The sequence below is a fragment of the Colobus angolensis genome, unplaced genomic scaffold, assembly GCF_000951035.1.
Source record: "Colobus angolensis palliatus isolate OR3802 unplaced genomic scaffold, Cang.pa_1.0 Scaffold42, whole genome shotgun sequence".
Classification (NCBI taxonomy): Eukaryota; Metazoa; Chordata; class Mammalia; order Primates; family Cercopithecidae; genus Colobus; species Colobus angolensis.
In genome coordinates this window covers 1,728,626-1,750,231 of record NW_012117599.1, presented here as the reverse complement: position 1 = coordinate 1,750,231, position 21,606 = coordinate 1,728,626, and the positions used below count along the sequence as shown (strand labels likewise).

At 43.1% G+C, this 21,606-nt stretch overlaps 1 protein-coding gene across 1 annotated transcript in view; it reads left to right on the top strand.

Annotated features, from left to right (window-relative positions):
- Positions 1 to 21,606, top strand: part of TMEM131 (transmembrane protein 131) — a 193,605-nt gene that overhangs the window by 151,195 nt on the left and 20,804 nt on the right. Inside the window, exons 26-31 of the mRNA XM_011956651.1 lie at positions 659 to 810; positions 1,191 to 1,333; positions 1,775 to 1,961; positions 3,055 to 3,240; positions 4,305 to 4,463; positions 4,872 to 5,470. Of these exons, the coding sequence (XP_011812041.1) occupies positions 659 to 810; positions 1,191 to 1,333; positions 1,775 to 1,961; positions 3,055 to 3,240; positions 4,305 to 4,463; positions 4,872 to 5,470 (1,426 nt within the window). The remainder of the gene's footprint in view (positions 1 to 658; positions 811 to 1,190; positions 1,334 to 1,774; positions 1,962 to 3,054; positions 3,241 to 4,304; positions 4,464 to 4,871; positions 5,471 to 21,606) is intronic.

Here is a 21,606-nt window from a genome sequence, read left to right as displayed (position 1 = left end):
TGCTTTAAACTTTAAATCATCGGGTGTTTATGAAACAGTAATCGTGTGTTACCTTCAAAATAAGATTCAAGGAGAAATTTGTAGGAGTTGGAAATCTTTTTACATGTAAATGTACGGTGCAGCCTGAAGACCCTTCAGCTGGTCCCCTTCAGAGGGGAGGAGTGGCGTGGCAGTGGCAGGCAGTGGCAGGAGGCCTGAGGTGTTGGCCTTGGTCCCCTTTAGAGAGGAGCAGTGACGGGAAGCATCGGGAGGCCTGGGCTGCTGGCATTGGTTCCACAAGTGTTTGCTTTGTGCTGGTGTGTCTAGGCGATCATCTTAGGTTTCTGTCCTTGTCTGTGTGTGTAATATTTCGAAATTTTAGAACATTAAAAACAAAAGAGATATGTATCCAAAAACAAATGCCTTGTGCAAACATTGAGGACTTTGTTTGGTGACCTGGGGAACAAAGCCCCTCTTTGGACTTAATGCAGAATATGCATCTCATCGTTGGTTCCTCTGCGCTGCTTTCCGCCAACCCGTGTCTAAACATGACAGATAAAGTTGTTTACACATTTGATCAGTTTGAGAACCTCTGCTGGGCTGCAGATGGGGCGTAAAGGAAGAAACTTCTTCCAGAGAATGTATTCATGACTCCTCTTTGTTTACCCAATGATTCAAGGCTCATCCACTGCAGAGTTCAACAGGATTTATGGAGGGCCTCTCTCGACATTTAATTTTAAACCTAATTTTAAAACCTGGAGAAAAGAAATCTGTCAAAGTAAAGTTTACACCAGTTCACAACAGAACTGTTTCTTCACTTGTCATCGTCAGGTAGGTTCTGTGACACAGCATGGGTTCATTTTTACTACTCACTTAGAAGGCCTCACTTGTTTTAAGATGAATTTGCGTGTCTAACTTACAAAATAGTTTGAATTCACTTTGTCCAAAACATGCACGCATACTCCATGCCTGATGAAACATACCTTTGTTATCAAATGCGTAGTTCAAAACCACGAATAGTGTCTTACTGTGATGTGTGTCTCTTAAAAACTCTTGCTCTTCTCCGTATATTTTTGAATTCTTAAAGTATAAATTCTCACCATTAAATTTAATTTCTATGTGGTGCTCTGTAAAATAACAGTAGAAATTGCAAATCAGAAGATTGTGCAAATTTAGTGAGAGGAAAATCTGTAATTCTTGTTCTTGCATAGAAATAACCTGACTGTGATGGATGCTGTGATGGTCCAAGGACAAGGAACAACTGAGAACTTGAGGGTGGCAGGCAAGCTTCCAGGTCCAGGAAGTTCCTTGCGCTTTAAAATCACGGAAGCCTTGTTAAAAGATTGTACAGATAGTAAGTCTTCCTAACAGTTCCAAGGACACTAATTTCAGAATTTGCTTTCAACAGTAAATAATTTCAAAAACAACGTTATTTCTATATGTGCAGAGGTGTATATTAGTTATGAATGCTTAAGATCTTAAGGAAATTCCATGTCTTACGTTTAGAGTTGTTTGATTTGGATCATAAGAGATTTAAAGTGTTTGCACTCATTGCATACCTTAGCTGATTCACTCTCAGTATGAAATGTAAAGTATAATAAACTTTTGCCATCTAAAATGATGTGTCAAAGTCGATTACCTCATGATGAAATCTGAGGAACAGCTGATCTTTCTGACGTGCAGGGATGGTTTATAACCTGTGACACATAGTAATTCATGAATAGTGTGTTTATCGTTTGGACTGGGAGCACATGATGGCAAGATTTAGTCTTATTCCTGATTTTTTATCCTTTAGGTTTAAAACTAAGAGAACCAAATTTCACATTGAAAAGAACATTTAAGGTAGAGAATACAGGACAACTTCAAATTCACGTAGAAACCATTGAAATCAGTGGATACTCCTGTGAAGGATATGGCTTTAAAGTGGTTAATTGTCAAGAGTTTGTTCTAAGTGCCAATGCCTCTAGAGATATCATCATCTTGTAAGTATTTTATTTTCAGGTATAATCAGTCACTAACTTTCTATACGAGAGCTGCTCAAACTCTATGCAAAGATATGTTTTCATGTTTACCAAAAGTCTTTATCCACAAATGTATTCATTTGATTTTTTTTTTTCCACTTAATCTTTGGCTAAGGTATTTCTTCATATCTTAGTTTTCAAAGTTGTAAATTTTTTTTCACTTAATCTTTGGTTGAGGCATTTCTTCATATCTGTTTTCAAAAGTTGTAAAACTTTATCTCTGAAGTGAATCAGATAATCTTAGAAATCAATTTCAAAATTATTTTCAGGGTTATGTTAAAGCAAAAGATGTTGGTGTAAATTCACAGTCCCTCAGCAACAGAGATTTGTTTCATACGTGTACAATTTTTTCATGTTTTGCAGTATAAAGATACGTAATATTTTGGTTAGAAGACAGTTTTAATGCCTATCTCAGTAATAGCTACAGCATATTTTAACAATTAATTAATAACTTGTTTTGTTATAAAGTTTATGCAATAAAATGCAACTTCTGTCCCTTAATTGAATATTTAATTTTGTGATCTTTAATGGATATTTACTTAATAAGTAGCTACATTATTGTATATAAGACATAATGTGTGACACCTAAAGATACAATGAGGAATAAGACACTTTAAGGTGCATACAATTAGCAAAAAATAAAAATAAAATAATTGCAGCAGTAATCCATACTGCAGGAGATGATGGAAAAATCACTAGGCCCCTGACGGTTCGTTTGTTTTTTTAAAAAAGACATTATTGGGACTGTAGCCTGGAGGAAGAGCATGGATTTAGATAAAGAAGAAAGAAGGGGAGAAGGACACAAAGCTCAGGACCATTTTCTGAATTAATAATTACAGGAAACTGATTATTGTTACTTTTTAGTGTAAGTTCTCTAATTATTCACAGAATACAGTTCCTATTATTGACCATGGGACAATACTTTTTTCATCCTAAAATGAGGAAGTTGAGTAAAAGCGTCGAACATTTCAAAGGCTTATGGGATTGGTATTATATGTAGACTGCTTGTGAGATATTTTTAAAACTTAGCCTTACTGCCATCATTGTGTTTTAGGTTTACTCCTGATTTTACAGCTTCTAGAGTTATCCGGGAACTGAAGTTTATAACAACCAGTGGCTCTGAGTTTGTGTTTATATTGAATGCATCCCTTCCTTACCATATGTTAGCAACCTGTGCAGAAGCCCTACCCAGACCCAACTGGGAATTGGCTCTGTATATCATCATCTCAGGAATAATGAGGTACTTGTGTCTTCTTTCAAGGTTCATATTCATTCAACATTTAACACTGTTGGAGTGCCGGCTCTGTGCCAGCCACTGTTCTGAGTTCTAGGATACGCCAGCGAACAAGATAGAACTCTGCCTTTATCAGGCTTACAGACTGGTGGGAACAGTGAAAACTGAGCCCTTCTTGGGTGGAATATGTAATAAACAGTCTTCTTTACCTCTGAAATTGGTTACACAAATTAAGTACCTTTTGACGTCTTTTTAAAACGCTCAGATGAAGTTACTTGACTGGGGCATATATATAATATACTTAATACTACCTAGGCCACATGAAACTGATTAGAAATGTTTTTTAAATTCTCAGTGTCTTCATCTGTTCTCAGTATATTACTTTGTGTTTCAAGAATCAGATTCACCTCTGAACTAATTTACATATTTATATCACACATCCTTTAGAAGAAACAGGTTGGAGAGTTGAAACTAAAATTCTTCTTAGTAAAAGAAAAATCAGATTCCAGGCGTTTCTTCTAATACATGTAATTATTGCCTCCATATAAAACCTCCATGTAAGATGGCATTCTATAAAAATTGATGAGCAGGCCGGGCACGGCGGCTCACACCTGTATTCCCTGCACTTTGGGAGGCCGAGGCGGGCAGATCACCTGAGGTCAGGAGTGTAAGACCAGCCTAGCCAACATGGCGAAACCCCATCTCTACTAAAAATACAAAAAATTAGCCGGGTGCATCCCTATAAGTCCAGCTACTCGGGAGGCTGAGGCAGGAGAGTCGCTTGAACCTGGGAGGCTGAGGTTGCAGTGAGCTGAGATCGCCCCATTGCACTCCAGTCTGGGCAATAAGAGTGAAACTTCGTCTCAAAAAAAAAAAAGAGAAGGAAAGAAAAACTGATGTGCAAACTTTTATCCGTAAAACTGTGGGTTTTGTCTGTTAAAAGTTGTCACAGACAACTTGGTTTTCTATTATATCATTTTGTACTTTACCAAGAAACTCTGCCTTTTACATCAAATTTTGTTGCTTGTTCACTAACAATCCTGATTTTCCAATTTTGTTTACCCCTGCAGTGCACTGTTTCTTTTGGTCATTGGAACAGCCTATTTGGAAGCTCAAGGAATATGGGAGCCATTTCGAAGGCGGCTATCCTTTGAGGCCTCGAACCCGCCCTTTGATGTGGGAAGGCCATTTGATCTCAGGAGAATCGTTGGTATTTCATCTGAAGGAAAGTATGTTCACATGCTGGCAGTAAATTCCCTCGTGTACATAGATTTGGCTGATAAAATTACAAGAAAAAATAAGTTGCTTTTCATCTTTGCTCAGGAGAAAAAAAATCTTAATTCTGATTATTTAATAGCACCCTGTATGGAACTCTGGGTGACTTAGAGCTCGTACTGGATACTGTGTTTTTATTATATTGATAAGGGTTAAAATACTTTTAGTTAGATCACTGACGGTAAATTATCAATGTTCAGATAGAACAAATTTTAGAGAGTAGTAGAAATTCTCCCTATTTCTTGCGATTTTTTTCCCTAGTGTAGTTTATATTTATGGTGGCTATACTGATGAAGTAAGTTTTTTTAATATTAGATTTTGTAGGTTGCTATTTACTGATCTGCAGTTGGTCCCTTTTTCAGCTTGAACACACTCAGCTGTGACCCCGGTCACAGTAGGGGGTTCTGTGGAGCAGGCGGTTCATCATCCCGACCCAGTGCCGGGAGTCATAAGCAGTGTGGCCCATCGGTCCACCCACACAGCAGTCACAGCAATAGAAACTCAGCTGACGTGGAAAACGTCAGAGCCAAAAACAGTTCAAGTACCTCTAGTAGGACTTCTGCTCAAGCAGCTTCTTCACAGTCTGCTAACAAAACAAGCCCCCTTGTCTTAGATTCGAACACAGTGACTCAAGGTCATACAGCAGGCAGAAAGTCCAAAGGGGCAAAGCAGAGCCAGCACGGCAGCCAGCACCATGCCCACAGCCCGCTGGAGCAGCACCCTCAGCCTCCTCCGCCACCGCCAGTGCCTCAGCCCCAGGAGCCGCAGCCCGAAAGGCTGTCTCCCGCCCCCCTCGCACACCCTTCCCACCCAGAACGTGCCAGCAGCACGAGGCACAGTTCCGAGGACTCGGACATCACCAGTCTCATAGAAGCCATGGACAAAGACTTCGACCACCATGACTCCCCAGCCCTAGAAGTGTTTACAGAGCAGCCTCCATCGCCATTGCCAAAAAGCAAAGGTAATCGTCTCCTCCCACTGCTGGAGATCCATGATGTGTGGGGGAAAAGCCCGTGCATGCCTAAGGAGCTGTTAAGATTGTAGTTGTGGTAACCAACTAACTTAGTAGGTTCCTCTGGCTCAGATTTATCTCCAGAGTTGGACTTCAACTTTTCCATCAAATGCAATTAGAGGTATCTGTCATAAAAGATATATTTGTATTTCTTAGATTGTTTACCAAAATCAGAAATTCCGTGGACATCTACTGTTTTTCTTTTCAGCTGCCTGTGATTGTGTTACTGTGATAGATTTAGCTTTTTTTTCATTGTTAAAACAATTTTGAGCACAGGAGTAAAATGGAGATCATCTGCCTTTTAACTCCAAATTAGGATTTCTTCACTTTCAAGCAGGGGTTGGCAGACTAAATTAGCAGGCCGAATGACCACCTGGTTTTATGAATAAAGTTTTATTGGAATAGAACCATGCTCATCTGTTGGTATATCCTCAGCTTTCCTGCTTCTATGGCAGAGTTAAGTAATTGTGACCAAAACAGTATGGCCCACAAAGCCGAAAATGTTTGCTATCGGGCCCTTAACCAAAAAAGCTTGCCAAGCCTGCTTTAGAGTTCTGCTTACTGTATTAGTTACCTGCCTATTTCTGAGTAACAGATTACCCCAAAACCCAGGTGCTTAAAAGAACACATACTCTTACCTCACAGCTTGTGTGGTCAGGGACGTGAGTACAGCTTAGCTGGGTCCCATGGCCCTCACAAGACTGCAGTCAAGGTGTTGGCCAAGGCTGATGTCATCTTAAGGTTCAGCTGAAGGTGGACCTGCCTCCATGTTCACACAGGCAGTTGATGGCAGGATTCAGTTCTTCATGGGCTGTTGGACGGAGGGCCCCAGCTCCTTACTGGCTGTGGCCAGAGGTCTGTCGTGGTTCCTATCCACAGGGCAGGTCACAGCTTGGCAGTTGGCTCCCCCAGAACAAACAAGAGGGCAAGGAGGAAGCAGGACGGAAGTCACTGTTTCTTACGATCTAATCTGGGAAGTGACATCCCATCAACGTTGTAGTATTCTGCTCATTCGAAGTGTGATCCAGCCCACACTCCAGGAGAGAGAACCACACAAGGGCATAAATACCAAGAGGTAGACACCACTGGGAGCTTGGAAGTCTGCACCACACACAAATGGGTAGACCAGTTTGTAAGCTCCAGCATCAAGAGGTAAAAACCAGTAAATAGCCTCTAGTTGTATTGCAGTTTCATCCCTTTACAGCCTGAGCTTCTTTGCGTCTTCCTTTCTCTCTCGTGGCAGCACGCTAATATACCTTATTCCAAGCCTATATCAGTCCCTTCCAGAATGGTTTACCAAGGAGTTTTTGGCTTCAGTTTATACAGAAAACAGGGATCTTGGCAGCCCTAAGAGGCCAGAAGAAACTTGACATCCCAGAGTCTAGGAGTTTTAGATAATTTTTTAGTCCCAGTAAGATGAAAACTAGCTCTATTGAGTCCTCTTGGAATTACATGCATTCGGATTTGTAAAACAGTAAGACGTCTTGAATATGATTGGTTAACCTTCTACAGAAATCCTTTTTTGGCTAACCCATTATTAACTGAGCTTACATATTTTAGGGTAATTTTTAGAATAATCTTAAGTGACTACTTAAAAGTTCTTTTGTAATTAGGTCAAGTTACATAGCATTTTTTCCCACATTAGGGCATGAATAAAATAAATCTGTATTATCCTCTCTTATCACAAAGAAAGAGTTGGGCAGTCAAATTGACTACCTCATTCCTGTGTCTAACACAGTCTTCCAACATCAGCATGATGGGTCCAATTCTATTTTCAGGATCACTCATTGAGAACCTGAATTTTAAAGTGAAATACTTTTTAATTTTCAGTGGTCCTAGAGTCAACCTACTAAAAGATACTCAGTGAGGGAGCATGGATGCCACATTATTGGTGACTCTTGAGCCTGTGAGGAGACAGTGGTTACAGGCTTCACAGGAGCGGCTGCTGTACTCACTATGCTTCCCACTGATGCTGTTTGGTAAAAAGGAAGGAGCCCGTATCTATATTTTTTTCTTCTTCAATGTTTTTATTGCAGTATAGCATACATATAGAAAGACAGTCTTTAAAATGAACTTTAAAAGGTGGGCATTGACCTTGGGGTTGCAAACTAGTAGTATGTTGTGAAACTGTAGGCTTCCAGCCGGGCAGAACCTTTATAATCTTTCAGAAGCTTACCGCCACACCCCTGCAAATAGCAGATTTACATGACATATGAACATTCTCTTTTTAGAGGCCACACGTTCTTTTTTTCCTCCCCCTGGTATCTCATACTAAAATTATTTCTTGTAATGAGCTTATGTAGTTTCTGGCTTTTGGAAGCTGCTCAGAATGACCACTTCGAGTGAATGTGGTGACCTTCCTGGATCTTGCCTTCAGCAGTTGAATGGCTTGCAAGCCGCCCAGCCATGCTATGCCATCTCTCCAGTCCCTGCTTCCGGTGGCAGCTGATGCCCAGAAATGCCACCTCTTCGTGGTTGGCCTGAGCAGAGACTTGTGTTGCCGACTAAGATTCTGAATTAGATTCTGTACTTCTTTGGTTTCTCCCACCTGTAACACTTAAACCCCATGGACTGGACAGCAGCCATTGCAGGATTGAGGGCTAAAACCCAAGAAAACCATGAGTCTGGTACAGTTGGGTCTCAGTGTCTGCATTATCCAGAGAAATGGTGGCATCTGTGGCCATTCTCGTTTCTGGCTTTGGCTTTACCGAGGGTAGGGAGAGGCAGAGAGTTGTGGCGTCCAGAAGCCCGGCTCTGCCATTAGGCAGGTGCAGGTTATATCTTGGCTCTGCCCCCTTTACTAACTGTGTGGCTTTGGAAAAAAATGACTCCCCTGAGCCTGCACTTGTTGTTTTTAAAGTGAAGAGAAGAGTTACTCCCCACGCCATAGGGGGTCACCACCGCCTTGGTTATTACTGGGGCAGGAAGTGGCATGTGCCATCTGCAGCCTGCTGAGTTGAAGGTGGCTGTGGAGCATCCCAGCAGAAGCATCTGTTTGGAACTTGGTCTCGGGGGTAAGAATTGGGACAAGCAGAGAATCCTGAGAGCAAGGCCAAACGAGAAGGCAGCCAGCAGATAGCATGACAGAAAGCAGTGGAAGGTGTGGTTAGCACATCCCAGCAGGCAGGGCCCGGCGGAGCAGAGGCTGAAGAGTGCGCGCGGAGCCTGGACTTGAGGACATTATTTGTGACCTTGGAAAGAACAGTTTGTGTGAAGCGCTATCACCTCTGCGACCAAGTCACTGTGGCTTAGAGTAACTTTCACATCAGACTGCTAGGAGTGGCCACTAACTAGTGAGTGTGTTGGGGGCTTCTACTCTTTAACCTGTATTTTTCCTGTTTAATTTTTAACAAGAAAGAAGTATGCATGTATTGTATAGTAGGTTTTCTCTTTTTAGACATATAGAGTTACAACCAAGAAGACAGTATTTTTTATGAAAAATGAATAATACCTGGAAACGTGGTGCTTGAAAATATCTCTGGGCCGAGGTCAGAAAGCCCATAGAGCTGAGACAGCAGTGCTGAGCCACACTTGCCAAGGTTTCAGACGTGACCACCATGTCTCGTGCACCCTGGTGATTGGCACTGCTTGCTGCAGTTTTCCAGTAAGGCAACACTGGGCAGAACAGGAGCAAGACCCAGTTTGTGTGATTCTAACTCCTACACTGTGCTGCCTCCTCAAAGAAAAAGAGGGAGGGGGGGAGAAAATGAGGAGATAATTGGTGAATCCGTGTGCCCAGGTGGTGGAGTGGGCCGAGGCCCAGTTTGGTGGATGATAAAAGGATGGACGCTCTGCAGGTGTGCCGGTGCGGGTGAGTTGGTAGAGATGGAGAGGCAGGATACGGGTTTTCACTTGAACTTGAGGAGTCAACTTGAGGCAGCATGTGGGTTTAGGGAAGTTTTTACTTGAACAAGTCATCCTCTGAGACTGCTTGGAGTGAGTGGTAGGGTAGAAACACAAAATAGACAAAGTTTGGAATAGTCAAATTCCACGTCGCTGAGAATGTTGTAGGCCGGGGGAGTCAGCAGGGGCAGGAAACTTGGATTGCACACGGCCTCTTCAGCAACGTTGGAGGCCCCGCCGAGGGCCACTGAGGCACTGCCTCCGGTTCGTGTCGCTTTCTCAGTTGTACCCTGCAGCCCGGTGGTGACGAACGAAAACCGGGTAGTTGGTGGAGTAGGGCAGTGCTGGAGTTCTGTGGGGCAGGGACAGCAAAAAGACAGCAAGTGAGGACGTCACAGGAGAGCGGTGGGGTGCTGTGCTGGCAGTGTGGAATTAGCAACGTGGGGGAGGACCTTTAGTCAGAAGGAACTTCACAGATGGAGAACATGGATGAGTCAAGGGATGGGAAATCCAAGAGGTTGAATTTCGAGGATGGTGGGAGCAAGGAATGTTAGGGGACTAGGTCTGAAAAGGAGGTGTGAGTGTAGGGTTTCAGAGGAAAAGCAGTTCTAGGCAATACCGGGTTCATAGGCGCAGCCCTGGAAATGGGACGTCAGAGTGAGCTAGAGGTGAGGTCCACAGTCCTTATGCAATACTGAGTGCCTCGTGTTTGGGAATTCAGAATTTTGGAAAGGTATGCAGTGCATACACCACACGATGCAGAAGACTGTAAAAGTAGGTGAACACCAGATCAGCCACCAAAAATAGTCATACTAAGTTTTGTTTCTAAATGAGTTTGGGAAACAAAGCTTTGAGAGTGTTTTGGATTTCAGATTTGCGGATAAGAGATTGTCGACCTGTATAAGGCCTGGGGTCCAGACAGTGGGAGGTCGAGGGTAAGAGGAAGTCCGTAAGTGTGATGCCAGCACCCCTGAAGCCTGGAGAGATGCTTTCTGGAGGTCACCGTCGGTGATTCTCTGGAGGTTTTCCAGAGATGTCCCTCTCAGGTGCTGTCACTGATATGACAGGGCCTGACGTGGGACCACACACGTTCAGAGAACCCATTTGCTAGTGACTGAAACTTCCCTGAAGTAATTATTTTGGGTGGCAATTAACTGAAAGGATTTAAAGTGGGAGAGGGGCAACTAACTAGCTCAGACCAGCGATTCATTCAGAGCAAGTAGCGCAAATTCATTACACAGCATTCAGTGGCGATAAAGACAAAGTAGATGTCTCGGACATGCTTTTTACATAGATAATTCATAGTTTGCCTACATTTAAAACAGATTAGAGATAGTTTAAATTATCAAAGCACATGTAAAACAATGAATGAAAGTCAGAAATGGTTTTCAGAGTTTCATCTGTTTTTTGGTTATGGTACTATCAGCAGAAACCTAGAATAAAGTTAGTTGTTACCATTAAGTGTTAAATTGAACTGCAAATTTTCTGGCAGTTATGGTTGAGGAAGAATGTCATATAGTTCTCCTGAAGGAAAAGGGGGCATAGGAGTTCATCTGAAAAAAGAAAACAGAGTTTGCTGGCATTAAATTCCTGCCTGAATCTGAGGACATCGAATAGTAGAACGGATATCGTGTCTCTGTTACAGAGACTATGGCAGTGTTCTTCACATAGATCCTTTCTGTCGGCCCCCTGTCAAACCCAACATCTTCACACTGCATGAGAGCTCCTCACCTACACCGTGCCTCTCAGATGCACACTCAGCCTCCCCCACACGCACAGCATTTATGGTGACCGTGGGTAGGTATAGCTAGTGGTTGGTTCTCCACGCTAAATGTTTAGCAGCCGAAGCGTTCTTCCACACACTGAGGTTAGCCCCAAGGTACCCCGCAGTCAGAGACAAATGTTTTTGTCAGTGAAGAGTTTTGGTTTTTGGTTTTGGGGAGTTTGGTTGAGACAGAGTCTCACTCTGCCACCCAGGCTGGAGTGCAGTGGTGTGATCTCAGCCCAGTGCAGCCTCCCAGACTCAAGGGATTCTTCCACCTCAGCCTCCCAAGTAGCTGGAACCATAGGCATTCACCACCATGCCTCATTTTTTCATTTTTATTTTTGTAGAGACAGGGTCTCCCTATGTTGCCCATGCTGGGTCCCCCCACCTCAGCCTCCCAAAGTGCTGGGATTACAAGCATGAGCCACTTTGTATCTGGCCACTTGTCTTTTTAGCTTTTTGTTTTGAGATAATTGTAGATTCACATGCAAATAATAAATTCAGAGATCCCATATACCTTTCACCAGTTTCCCCCAGTGGTAACACATTGCAAAACCACTGTACAATATGGCACCCAGGATAGTGATGCTGATACAGCCAAGACACAGAACATTTCCAAGCCCACAGGAATCCTCATGGGCTCTTTTCTAGCCACACTCACTTCCCTCCTTCAGCTTACCCCTTAGTCTGGCAACTATGATTGCATTTATGTAACATTCGTGAAATGACAAAATTGTAGAAATGGAGGAGATTAATAGTTGCCAGACTAAGGAGAACTTTTTCCCGAAAGGAATGTGCCATTTCGGTTTTTCTGAGTCAGTTTAATTCTCTGGAGATTCGCCAGTTTGTTGCTTTTTATTGCTGAATAGTAGTCCGTCGTATGGGTGTACCACAGGTTTTTCAGTCATTTGCTCATTGAAGAACATTTGGATTATGTCTAATTTAGGGCTATTATGTATAAAGATGCTATAAATATTTGTGTACAAGTTTTTGTATGAACACAGAGCTTCGTTTCTCTGGGATATGTGCCCAGGAGTGAATTTGTTGGGTCTTATGATAGTTGCATATTTCATTTTTTTAAAGAAGCTGCCAAAACGTTCTCTCTAATGACTGTGCTGTATTCCATTCCCACCAGCAACGTGGGAGTAATCCAGGTTCTCCACGTCCTCAGCAGCATCTCCATTTTTTTCCTGTTGAAGCCATTCTGATAAGTGTGTAGCGATACCTCTTTGTGGTTTTTATTTGCAGTCATTTTCTAATGGATAATGATGTTGAACATATTTTCATGTGCTTGTTTGCCATCTGTCTGTTTTCCTTGGTAAATATCTTCTTCGTGTCTTTTGCCCATTTTTTTAATTGGATTGTTTGGGGTTTTTTTTACTATTGATTTTGAGAGTCGTTTACATATTCTAGATACGAGTACTTTGTCAGGTATGTGGTTTGCAAATATTTTTCACTTGTCCGTAGTGTGTCTTTCTATCCTTTTATAGTCCGTGATTGATTTTGAGTTCAGTTTGTATGAAGTGTGAAACTTAGTTTGGAGTTCACTTGAAGTAGGGGGAAGATGTTAATTTTTCACTCGCTTTCCTAATAGTTACAGGGCTGGTCACAGCCTCTGTTTCATATTCGGTGAGTTGTGGTGGTTGTGTTTTCAATCAGGTGGTCCATCATTTCATCGAAGTTATCACAGTTATGTGAATAGAGTTGTTTATAGTATTCCCTACCATCGTGTTGATGTCTTCAGGGTCAATAGGAATATTCTGTTTCATTTCTGGTATTGGTAATTAGTGTCTTCTTTTTTTAGTTATTTTTGGGGGTTTTTGGGGTTTTTTGGTCAGTCTTCCTAGGTTTGTCAGTTTTATTGATCTCATCAAAGAACAGCTCTGCGTTTCATTGATTTGCCTCCATTGCTTATCTGTTCCATCCCAGTGCCTTCTGTTCTTACCTCCGTTACTACCTCCCTCCTGCTTGCTTTAGGTTTATTTTTCTGCTCCTTTTTTAGTTACGTAAGGTGGGAGTTTAAATTGTTAATACAGGACTTTTCCCCCCTTTTTGTGTATGCTTTTAGTGCTATAAATTTCCTTCTCACCCCTGCTTTGTTGCTGTCCCACAAATTTTGATATATGGAACTTTCAGTTTTATTCCCTTCCCTTCTTTTTCTTTTGAGACTTTCTGTGATGCATGAATAATTTAGAAGTGTGTTGCTTAGTTTCCAGTCTTCCAAGATGGGAGATTTGGCCTATCTTTCTGTTACTGCTTTCTATTTTGAATCCACTATATTGGAGAATACACTACAAATGATTTTACTTATTTTAAATATGTTGAGGTTTGTTTTATGGCCCAGGATATGGTCTGTCTTGGCTTATGACCCACGGGCACTTGAATGTATATTCTCCTGTTTCGTGTGGACTAGTTTATAAATGTTCTTTAGAGTCTGTTGGTTGATAATGGTGTTAAGTTCTTTCCTTTCTGATTTTTCTGTCTAGTTGTTACACTGTTGAGAGAAGGTTGTTGACATTCCCAAATGTAATTGTGGATTTCTCTTTTAGACGTTTCTGCTTTACATAGTTTGCAGTGTTTTGTTTGGTGTGTTTACATTTCAGATTGCTGTGACTTCTTGGTGGATGGGCTGTTTTATCATTATATAATGTCCTTCTTTGTTTCTAGTGATTTTCCTTCCTCTCAAGTTCATCTAGTATTAATATAGCCGTTCCTGCTTTGCTTTAAATAATGTTCCCATGATGTTTTTCCCTCCTTTTACTTCAGCCTGCCCATACCATTACGTTTGAAGGATGTTTCTTTTTTTTTTTTTTTTTTTTTTTTTTTTTGAGACGGGGTCTCGCTCTGTCGCCCAGGCTGGAGTGCAGTGGCCGGATCTCAGCTCACTGCAAGCTCCGCCTCCCGGGTTCCCGCCATTCTCCTGCCTCAGCCTCCGGCGTAGCTGGGACTACAGGCACCCGACACCTCGCCCAGCTAGATTTTTGTATTTTTCAGTAGAGACGGGGTTTCACCGTGTTAGCCAGGATGGTCTCGATCTCCTGACCTCGTGATCCGCCCGTCTCGGCCTCCCAAAGTGCTGGGATTACAGGCTTGAGCCACCGCGCCCGGCCCTTGAAGGACGTTTCTTATAGACAGCATATAATTAGGTCATGATTTTTAATCCAGTCTGCCAGTCTTTGTATTTGTTATATAAGTAGACTGTCTACTTCTAATGTACTTACTGATATGTTAGGACTTATATCTGCCATTTTATTTCGTTTTCTCTATTTTCTTTTTCCTGCCTTTTTGTGGGTTACTTGTATATTTTTTAGAATTGTTTTATCTGTAGCATTTTTTAATGTATCTCTTCATACAGCTTTTTTTTTTTTTAGAGGTTGCTCTAGATATACATTATATGTACATAACTTCTCATGGTCCTGGGGTCATCATTTTACCCTTGCAAGTGAACTATAGAAACCTCATCTCCCTTTATGTTTCTTTGCTTTAGTTGTCTTAAATTTTCCTCTACATACATTTAGAACCAAATCAGATAGTGTTTGAATTTTTACATAAGTCATCAAACATAATTTAGAAAGCTTAAGATATGAAGGAAATCTTGTTTTGTTTATATATTTTTTCTAATCCTCCAAGGTTCCTTCTTTGATCATTTCCTTTCCGTTTTGGTAATTTCCTTCAGCCATTTTCTTAGGGTAGGTCTGTTGGATATGAATTCTCTGAGTTTTCTTCCATCTGAGAATGTCCGAATATTCCTGAAGGATATTTTCATCTGAGTATAAGATTCTGGAATGACGCTTGTTTTCTTTGAGAACTTGAAAAATGCTTCCTTTTAGCCTCCGTGGTTTCTCGTGAGAACTCTGTCATTCTAATTGTGTTTTCCCTGTAGGTCATGTGTCATTTTCTCTGGCTGATTTCAGGGTTTCTTTGTCTTTAGTTTTCACAGATTTGATTCTGTTTACCCTTTTTGAGGTTTGCTCTTTTTTTTTTTTAGTCTATATAGGTTCAGTCTCGCCAAGTTTAGGAAGTTTTTACCCATTGTTTCTTTAGGTACTTCTTCAGTCCTCCCTTTTTCTCCTTTCCTTCTGAGACTTTGATAACACAAATGTTAGATCTTTTGTTGTAACTGCACAGGTCCCTGAAGCTCTGTTCTTTTTTGTGGTCCGTTTTCTCTCATAATTTCTAATTGTCTGTATTTGTTTACTGATGATTTCCTGTCTCATCTGTTCTGCTGTTGAGCCCGTGCAGTGAGCTTTTTATTTCAGTTATTATATTTTTCAGTTCTGGAATTTCCATTTTGTTCTTCTGTAGCTTCTATGTCTTTGCTGAGGCTGTTTTTTCAGTTGTTTCAAGCATGTTCATGATTGCTCATTGAACAAGCATTTTTGTGATGGCTTTGTCAGATAATTTCAACATCTCATCTTGGTGTTGGCATCTCTTTATTATTTTGTTTGTGTTTTCATTTGATTGGAGAAATTTCTGATTCTTGGTATGAAAAGTGGCTGTAGATTGAAACCTGGACCATTCAGGTATTAATGTTCTGAGACTGGATCTTACCTAACTAAACCTTCTGTTTTAGCTGGCTTTCTCTGACTGCTCTGGCAGAGGAAGAGGAAGGCGTTGTACCCCCTTTTTATTGCCAGGCAGAGTTAGAAGTCCTGGTTTCCTGCTGTCCTCTGTTGACACGTAAGAGCAAGGAGGCTCCTCATTACTGCTGGGTAGGGCTGGGAGTTCTGGGTCCCGTGTTGTCTTTGCTGACCCCGCTGGGCAGTGGAAGTCCTGACTGTCCACTAGGCCTCCTCTGGAGTTGGCTCCTTCGTGCGTGGCCAGGAAGGAGTGTTCATTACTGACTGTCTGGAATGAAAGGCTCAGCTCCCTGCTTAGCCCTCCCTTACAGCACCATTACCAGCATGCTGGGATGTCTGGTTACAGCCTTGCAAAGGTGGAAGTCTTGGCTCCCACTTTGGCCTTTGTTGGCATGGGTAGAGATGGCACCCCAGTTCTTATTGTGGTGTTGGCCTGGAGCCTTTGTCTTGCTGGACTGCCACTTTACTGCACTTTTGGCAAGAGAGAGCTGACTTCTGTTGAGGCTTCCTCTCTGCACATTGGTGTTTCTGAGTGGATGTGTGTGGCAGAAAGAAAACCCAGGAACCTTACCATCATGCCTTTCTTCAGACCCCAGTCACCCTCCAGTCTGTCACCTTCTCTGCCTTTCAGAGTCATCTTCTTTGCTTTTTGTATACTGCCTAGAGTTTTCAGTTGTGCTTGGCAGGAAGAATAAGGAAAAGATCTGCTCCATCTTCCCAGACGTGTAGGTCTCCAGGTGTTTGGTTGGTTGATTGGTTTAAATGAGATTTATGTTTCCCAATCAGGGAAAATCTTGGGCTCCACTAAGTGTAGAGACTGAAATGGGATTAGAAAGTCATTTGTAGAAATTCGCACTGTAAAGCCACAGATTGGTACTAATCTCACAAAAAGCAAACTCATTGGTCATAAGCACTCATCCCAGAAGAGCATTACAGTCTACTTATTGATGGGATAAGTGACTTATAAAGGATTGAGATGGGATAAGCATTTGGACTTGGGTTAGTGAGTCTCAGAGCAGGTCACACAGCGTTGGTGTATTTCACTGTTGAGAAAGCGAAACACTGACTCGTGCAGCCTGGCAGACGCTGCTGGGCACCTGCCATGTGCTGGGTGCTGTGCAAGGCACTGTGGCTGGAGAGATCGGTAAGGCCTTATCCCTGCCCTTAGGTGCTTAGTCTGTATGGCAGATAGAGTCAAGGGGGTCCATGCCAGGAGCCTGGAAAGGGACGATCTCAGGGAGAATGTCGCAGAAGAGCTTCATGTCCAGAGACAGACCTGAATGATTGTATGACCTCAGTAGGTGAGGAGTCCGTGTGGAGATCGTGGGAGCAGACAGGCAGGGTGACCAGCCTCAGGTGAGGAGTCCGTGTGGAGATCGTGGCAGCAGACAGGCAGGGTGACCAGCCTCATGGATGCTTCATCCAGGAGACATCCTGTCTTCTCCACTGTTCATTGAGTTCATTAATTCATCTTTGAGAGGACAGTCTCCCTCTGAATTCTGTTTTTTTAATTGGCAAATAATAATTATATATGTTATACAACGATTGGCCCTGATAGGTCAAGGGTGGAGCATGTGGAAGAGTTAGGGATAGGCTGGAGCAGACACTGGTAAGGTAGGTGAATCCAAATTTGAACTTTATCCTATAGAAAATGAGGGACAGGATAACATTTCTAAGCTTTAAAAATGTTTCAAAAGGAAGTCAGGCTATTGACAGGGTATAAAACGGAGTGGGGTAGGAAGAGACGCTCAGCAGGGAAACAAGGCCATCGTGGGTGGCCAGGCAACACTTGAGGAAGCCCTGGACTTAGGGAGTGGCAGTGGGCGTGCATGAGAAAGGAATTTGAGGTTTTAGAAGTAGAATCCATTCCTACTGATGGCAAAATTGCATCGTTTAGATCATTTCTTCCAGGTGACTCAGAATTCCCCCAATTCTGCTCCGAATGACGGCACCTACCCACCAGCCAGTCCCAGGGGACAGAGAAATAGGAAATGAGGCCCTGCATTTTCACCAGCAATTCCCCCACCAGATCTCTGATAAATCGGGATAAAATTTATACCTAAAAGCCAGGGAATCCTTTTGTTTTTGTTTGTGTGTGTGTGTGCTTTTGTTTTGTTTTGTTTTTTGTTTGGTTTTGGTTTTGGTTTTTTGGAGAAAAGGTCTCACTCTGTGACCGAGGATGGAGTACAGTGGTGCAGTCATAACTCACTGCAACCTCAAACTCCTGGGCCCAAGAGATCCTCCTGCCTCAGCCCTCTGAGTAGCTAGAGCTGCAGGTGTGTGCTGCCGCACCCGGCTAGTTTGATGTTAAAAATTTTTTGTAGAGATGAGGTCTCACCGTGTTACCCAGGCTGGTCTGGAACACCTGGCCTCAAGTGATCTTCCTGCTTTGGCTTCCCAAACCTTTGGGGATTACAGGCCACTGCTGCGCCGAGCCCAGGGATTCCTAAATGGACCATACATTATTACTGTCACCTGGAGGTCTTGTTAAACAGATTGCTGTGCCTACCTGCAGAGTTCTGGTTCTGTAGGTCTGGAATGGCCATAGAATTTGCATTTCTAACAAGGTCCCAGGTGATGGAGACTCTGGGGCAGTGGGGGACACTTTAAGAACTACTGACCTAACAAGATTTGGAAGAGTCTCTCCTTTCCCTGAAGCCCACTCTTTCTCCTGGAACCCAGCCCTGAGGAAGAGACAAGACCCTTAGGAACATGCTTGCTCTGAGAGTCAGCTTCCTGCTCCAGCCCACCCAGGGGCAAGCGGGAGGCACAGGCCACTCTCTGCACAGCCTGTGAGGACAGGGACTGCCTGCAGCCAGACGTTGGCCATCCGGTCTAATCAGGTTAGGGAAGGCACGTTGTCTCCCCTCCCACTAACATTTGAACTTAGGAATCCAAACAGCAGAAGAAATCATACGTGGCCCTGAGGTAGCTCCTAGTCTGGGTGGGTGGATGGATGTTGATGCCATGGACCAGTGGCTCTCAGCCTGGGTGCACAGGAGAATCTCTAGGTTCTGGGTGGTTGGTGTTGATGCCGTGGACCGGGGGCTCTCAGCCTGGTGCCCAGGAGAATCCCTGGGTTCCATCCAGAACTGTTGAGTCAGAATCTCTCTGAGGGGTCGGGCCCAGACTGCAGTATTTTCTTTTTAGCATTCCATGGGTTATTCTAAAGTGTGTCTGGTTAAGAACCATAATGACAAACCTGAGAACAGTTACCTCGGTTTCGGACATTTGGGGTTCAGATTGTTGATGTTAGTGAAATTGAGCCCTAGGGAGAATGTGAAGGAAAAAGAGAAAGAGCTCCAAGGGGGGATCTCTAGGGAATACCAGCAAAGACAGAGCCAGTCGTGAAGTTGTCAGAAGAAGGGGTTCGTGGTGGGGCCCGGCAGGGTCGGGGGTACACTCTGCAGTGTGCGGTGGAACGGGAAGGTCGTGTAGAATGAGGAATATAGGCGTCATGGGCTTCAACAGGTTAGAGATTCTTGTCAACCTTTTCAGAATCACATTTGTTAAGGTGCTAGGGACAGAAGTCCAAGAGCTGTATATTGAGTTAATAAGGTGATGATTAAGGTAAAAAGGGTAAATTACTCTTTCGTGCAATAGTTTTTTTTTTTTTTTGAGACAGAGTCTCGCTCTGTCACCCAGGCTGGAGTGCAGTGGTACGATCTCGGCTCACTGCAAGCTCCACCTCCTGAGTTCAAATGATTCACCTGCCTCAGCCTCCTGGTAACTGGGATTACAGGCACTCGCCACCATGCCCAGCTAATTTTTATATTTTTAGTAGAGATGAGGTTTCGTCATAACAGCCAGGCTGGTCTCAAACTCCTGACCTCAAGTGATCCGCCCTCCTGGGCCTCCCAAAGTTCTGGGATTACAGGCGTGAGCCAAAGTATCCTTTCGTTACTGAAGTTTTCAGCTTAACTATTGATCTGTTAGGTATTTTTTGTCTATTCATAGCTTCACTTTTTGAGTTTAGTTTTTGAAAACTCATTTCCAGCCATTTTGTATTTATTATGGAAGTTTCAGGTTATTATAAATATAGAATATTTATACAGATTTACTGCCCCTCACCCAGTGAACCTAAGCATGATAAAATTATATAATTGCAGGTGAGAAGTTTATTATCTGGGGAACTGATCTTGATTGTATGGGAAATTTTGAGGTCTTCTCAGCCTGGGCTGTTGAACTCTCAGAATGTAAGAAATCCCAGAGCTGGTGGAGCAAAGCAGGACACTCCCCTTCCTGTCTACTGTGGTGGGGAGAAGCTCTGGCTCTTCGATGTAGGTCAGGGGCCTGTTTTTTGTTGGTGTGGTTTGGTTTGGTTTGGTTTTTTGAGGCAGGGTCTTGCTTGTTGTCCAGGCTGGGGCACAGTGGCACGATTATAATTAAACAAACTAGTTAGTCCTGTGCTTGAAACGACATGCCCCTTCAATTTTTGAGACTTACTATCCCAGTTTGGTTTCAAATCTAACACTTCTTGGAATCAGTGTGCAATAAATGATGAAATGACATTCCTGGAAATCACTAAGAGATTTACTTCCTCTTTTTCTAGCTCAGGCTCAGCAGACTTTTTCTATAAAGGGCCAGGTAGTAAATGTTTGAGGCTTTATGGGACCCAAACTATCTCTGTTGCCTCTTCTCATTTGTGTCTTTTTTTCGACTGCTTCAAAAATGTAAAAATCATTCATAGTTCACAAGCCATGCAAAACAGACTGCAGGCCAGGTTTGGCCCATGGGCCACAGTTTGCCAACCCGTTTTAAACACTGAGGTTTGAGTCTCTGGCACCCGTTAATGGTGATATTCTCTGGGATAATGCATAAAACACTGGAGTTTTAATTAATTTGTATTAAGTCACCATTATTGAAAAGATGTATTAGAAATCATGACCCATACAGACTGGGTTAAAATGTGGCTTGTGTGGCTTCTGCAGCTTGCACCTGCCTGCCTGCCCGCCCAGGTGATTTTGCAGGCACAATCTGAGGTGCCAGAACCCGGGGCTTTCTCTCCCTCTGTCCAGTCCTGCTGGATTGTAAGCTCCATGAGGGCAGGGGTTATGTTGTTCCCTGCTGTGTTCCCAGCACACACAACACCGCTGGGCAATACGTTCGGGGTTGGTTCTCGTTTGTCTTGATAGCATCCAGATTTTTACAAGTAATTGGCTTTCTGTATGTCCGTTTTACTCTCTGCCCATATGTATACAGCATTACATAGTACCCACGCGCCAGTCACCGTTCCCAGGGATTATGTAGTTCCTCAGTACAGCCCTGTATGGTCTTGTCTCTCCATCGTACAGATGAGAGGCCATGATCAGGCAGCTAGTTTGTAGAAAGGTGCCAGGGTTTGAACCCAGCCATTGTGGCTACACTGCTGGGACTCAGCACACACCTAAAGGGAAGGACTTGGGTGGCTCGTTGTTCATGCCACCGTCAGGCTTCCATCTCCCAGCAGATGTCAGAGGATCTCTGGTTTCCACTTCTGTAACTTTTCTAAGCTCCATCACCCTTTGGAGAATGTTAACGCACATTCTGAGACAGACACACAGATTTGTCAGAACTGTCAGGTTTGTCCGAACTCACTGAACTGTACCCTTAAAATGGGCGTGTTCTATCGTATGTAAGTTGTATCTCAGTAAAGTTGATTTTTTAAATTGTTCTCATCACAAAGTCAAATGGATTGGGGACGTTTTAATTAGAGAAGAAAAAAAGAAACCTTTTTTACTCAGAAAAGAGTCCAGCCTCTTCAAAAAAGAAGTTGTAACTGTTTTGTTTTCCAAGCTAGCTATTTAAAAATCAGGAGTTCTGGCCGGGCGCGGTGGCTCACGCCTGTAATCCCAGCACTTTGGGAGGCCGAGGCGGGTGGATCACGAGGTCAGGAGATCAAGACCATCCTGGTTAAC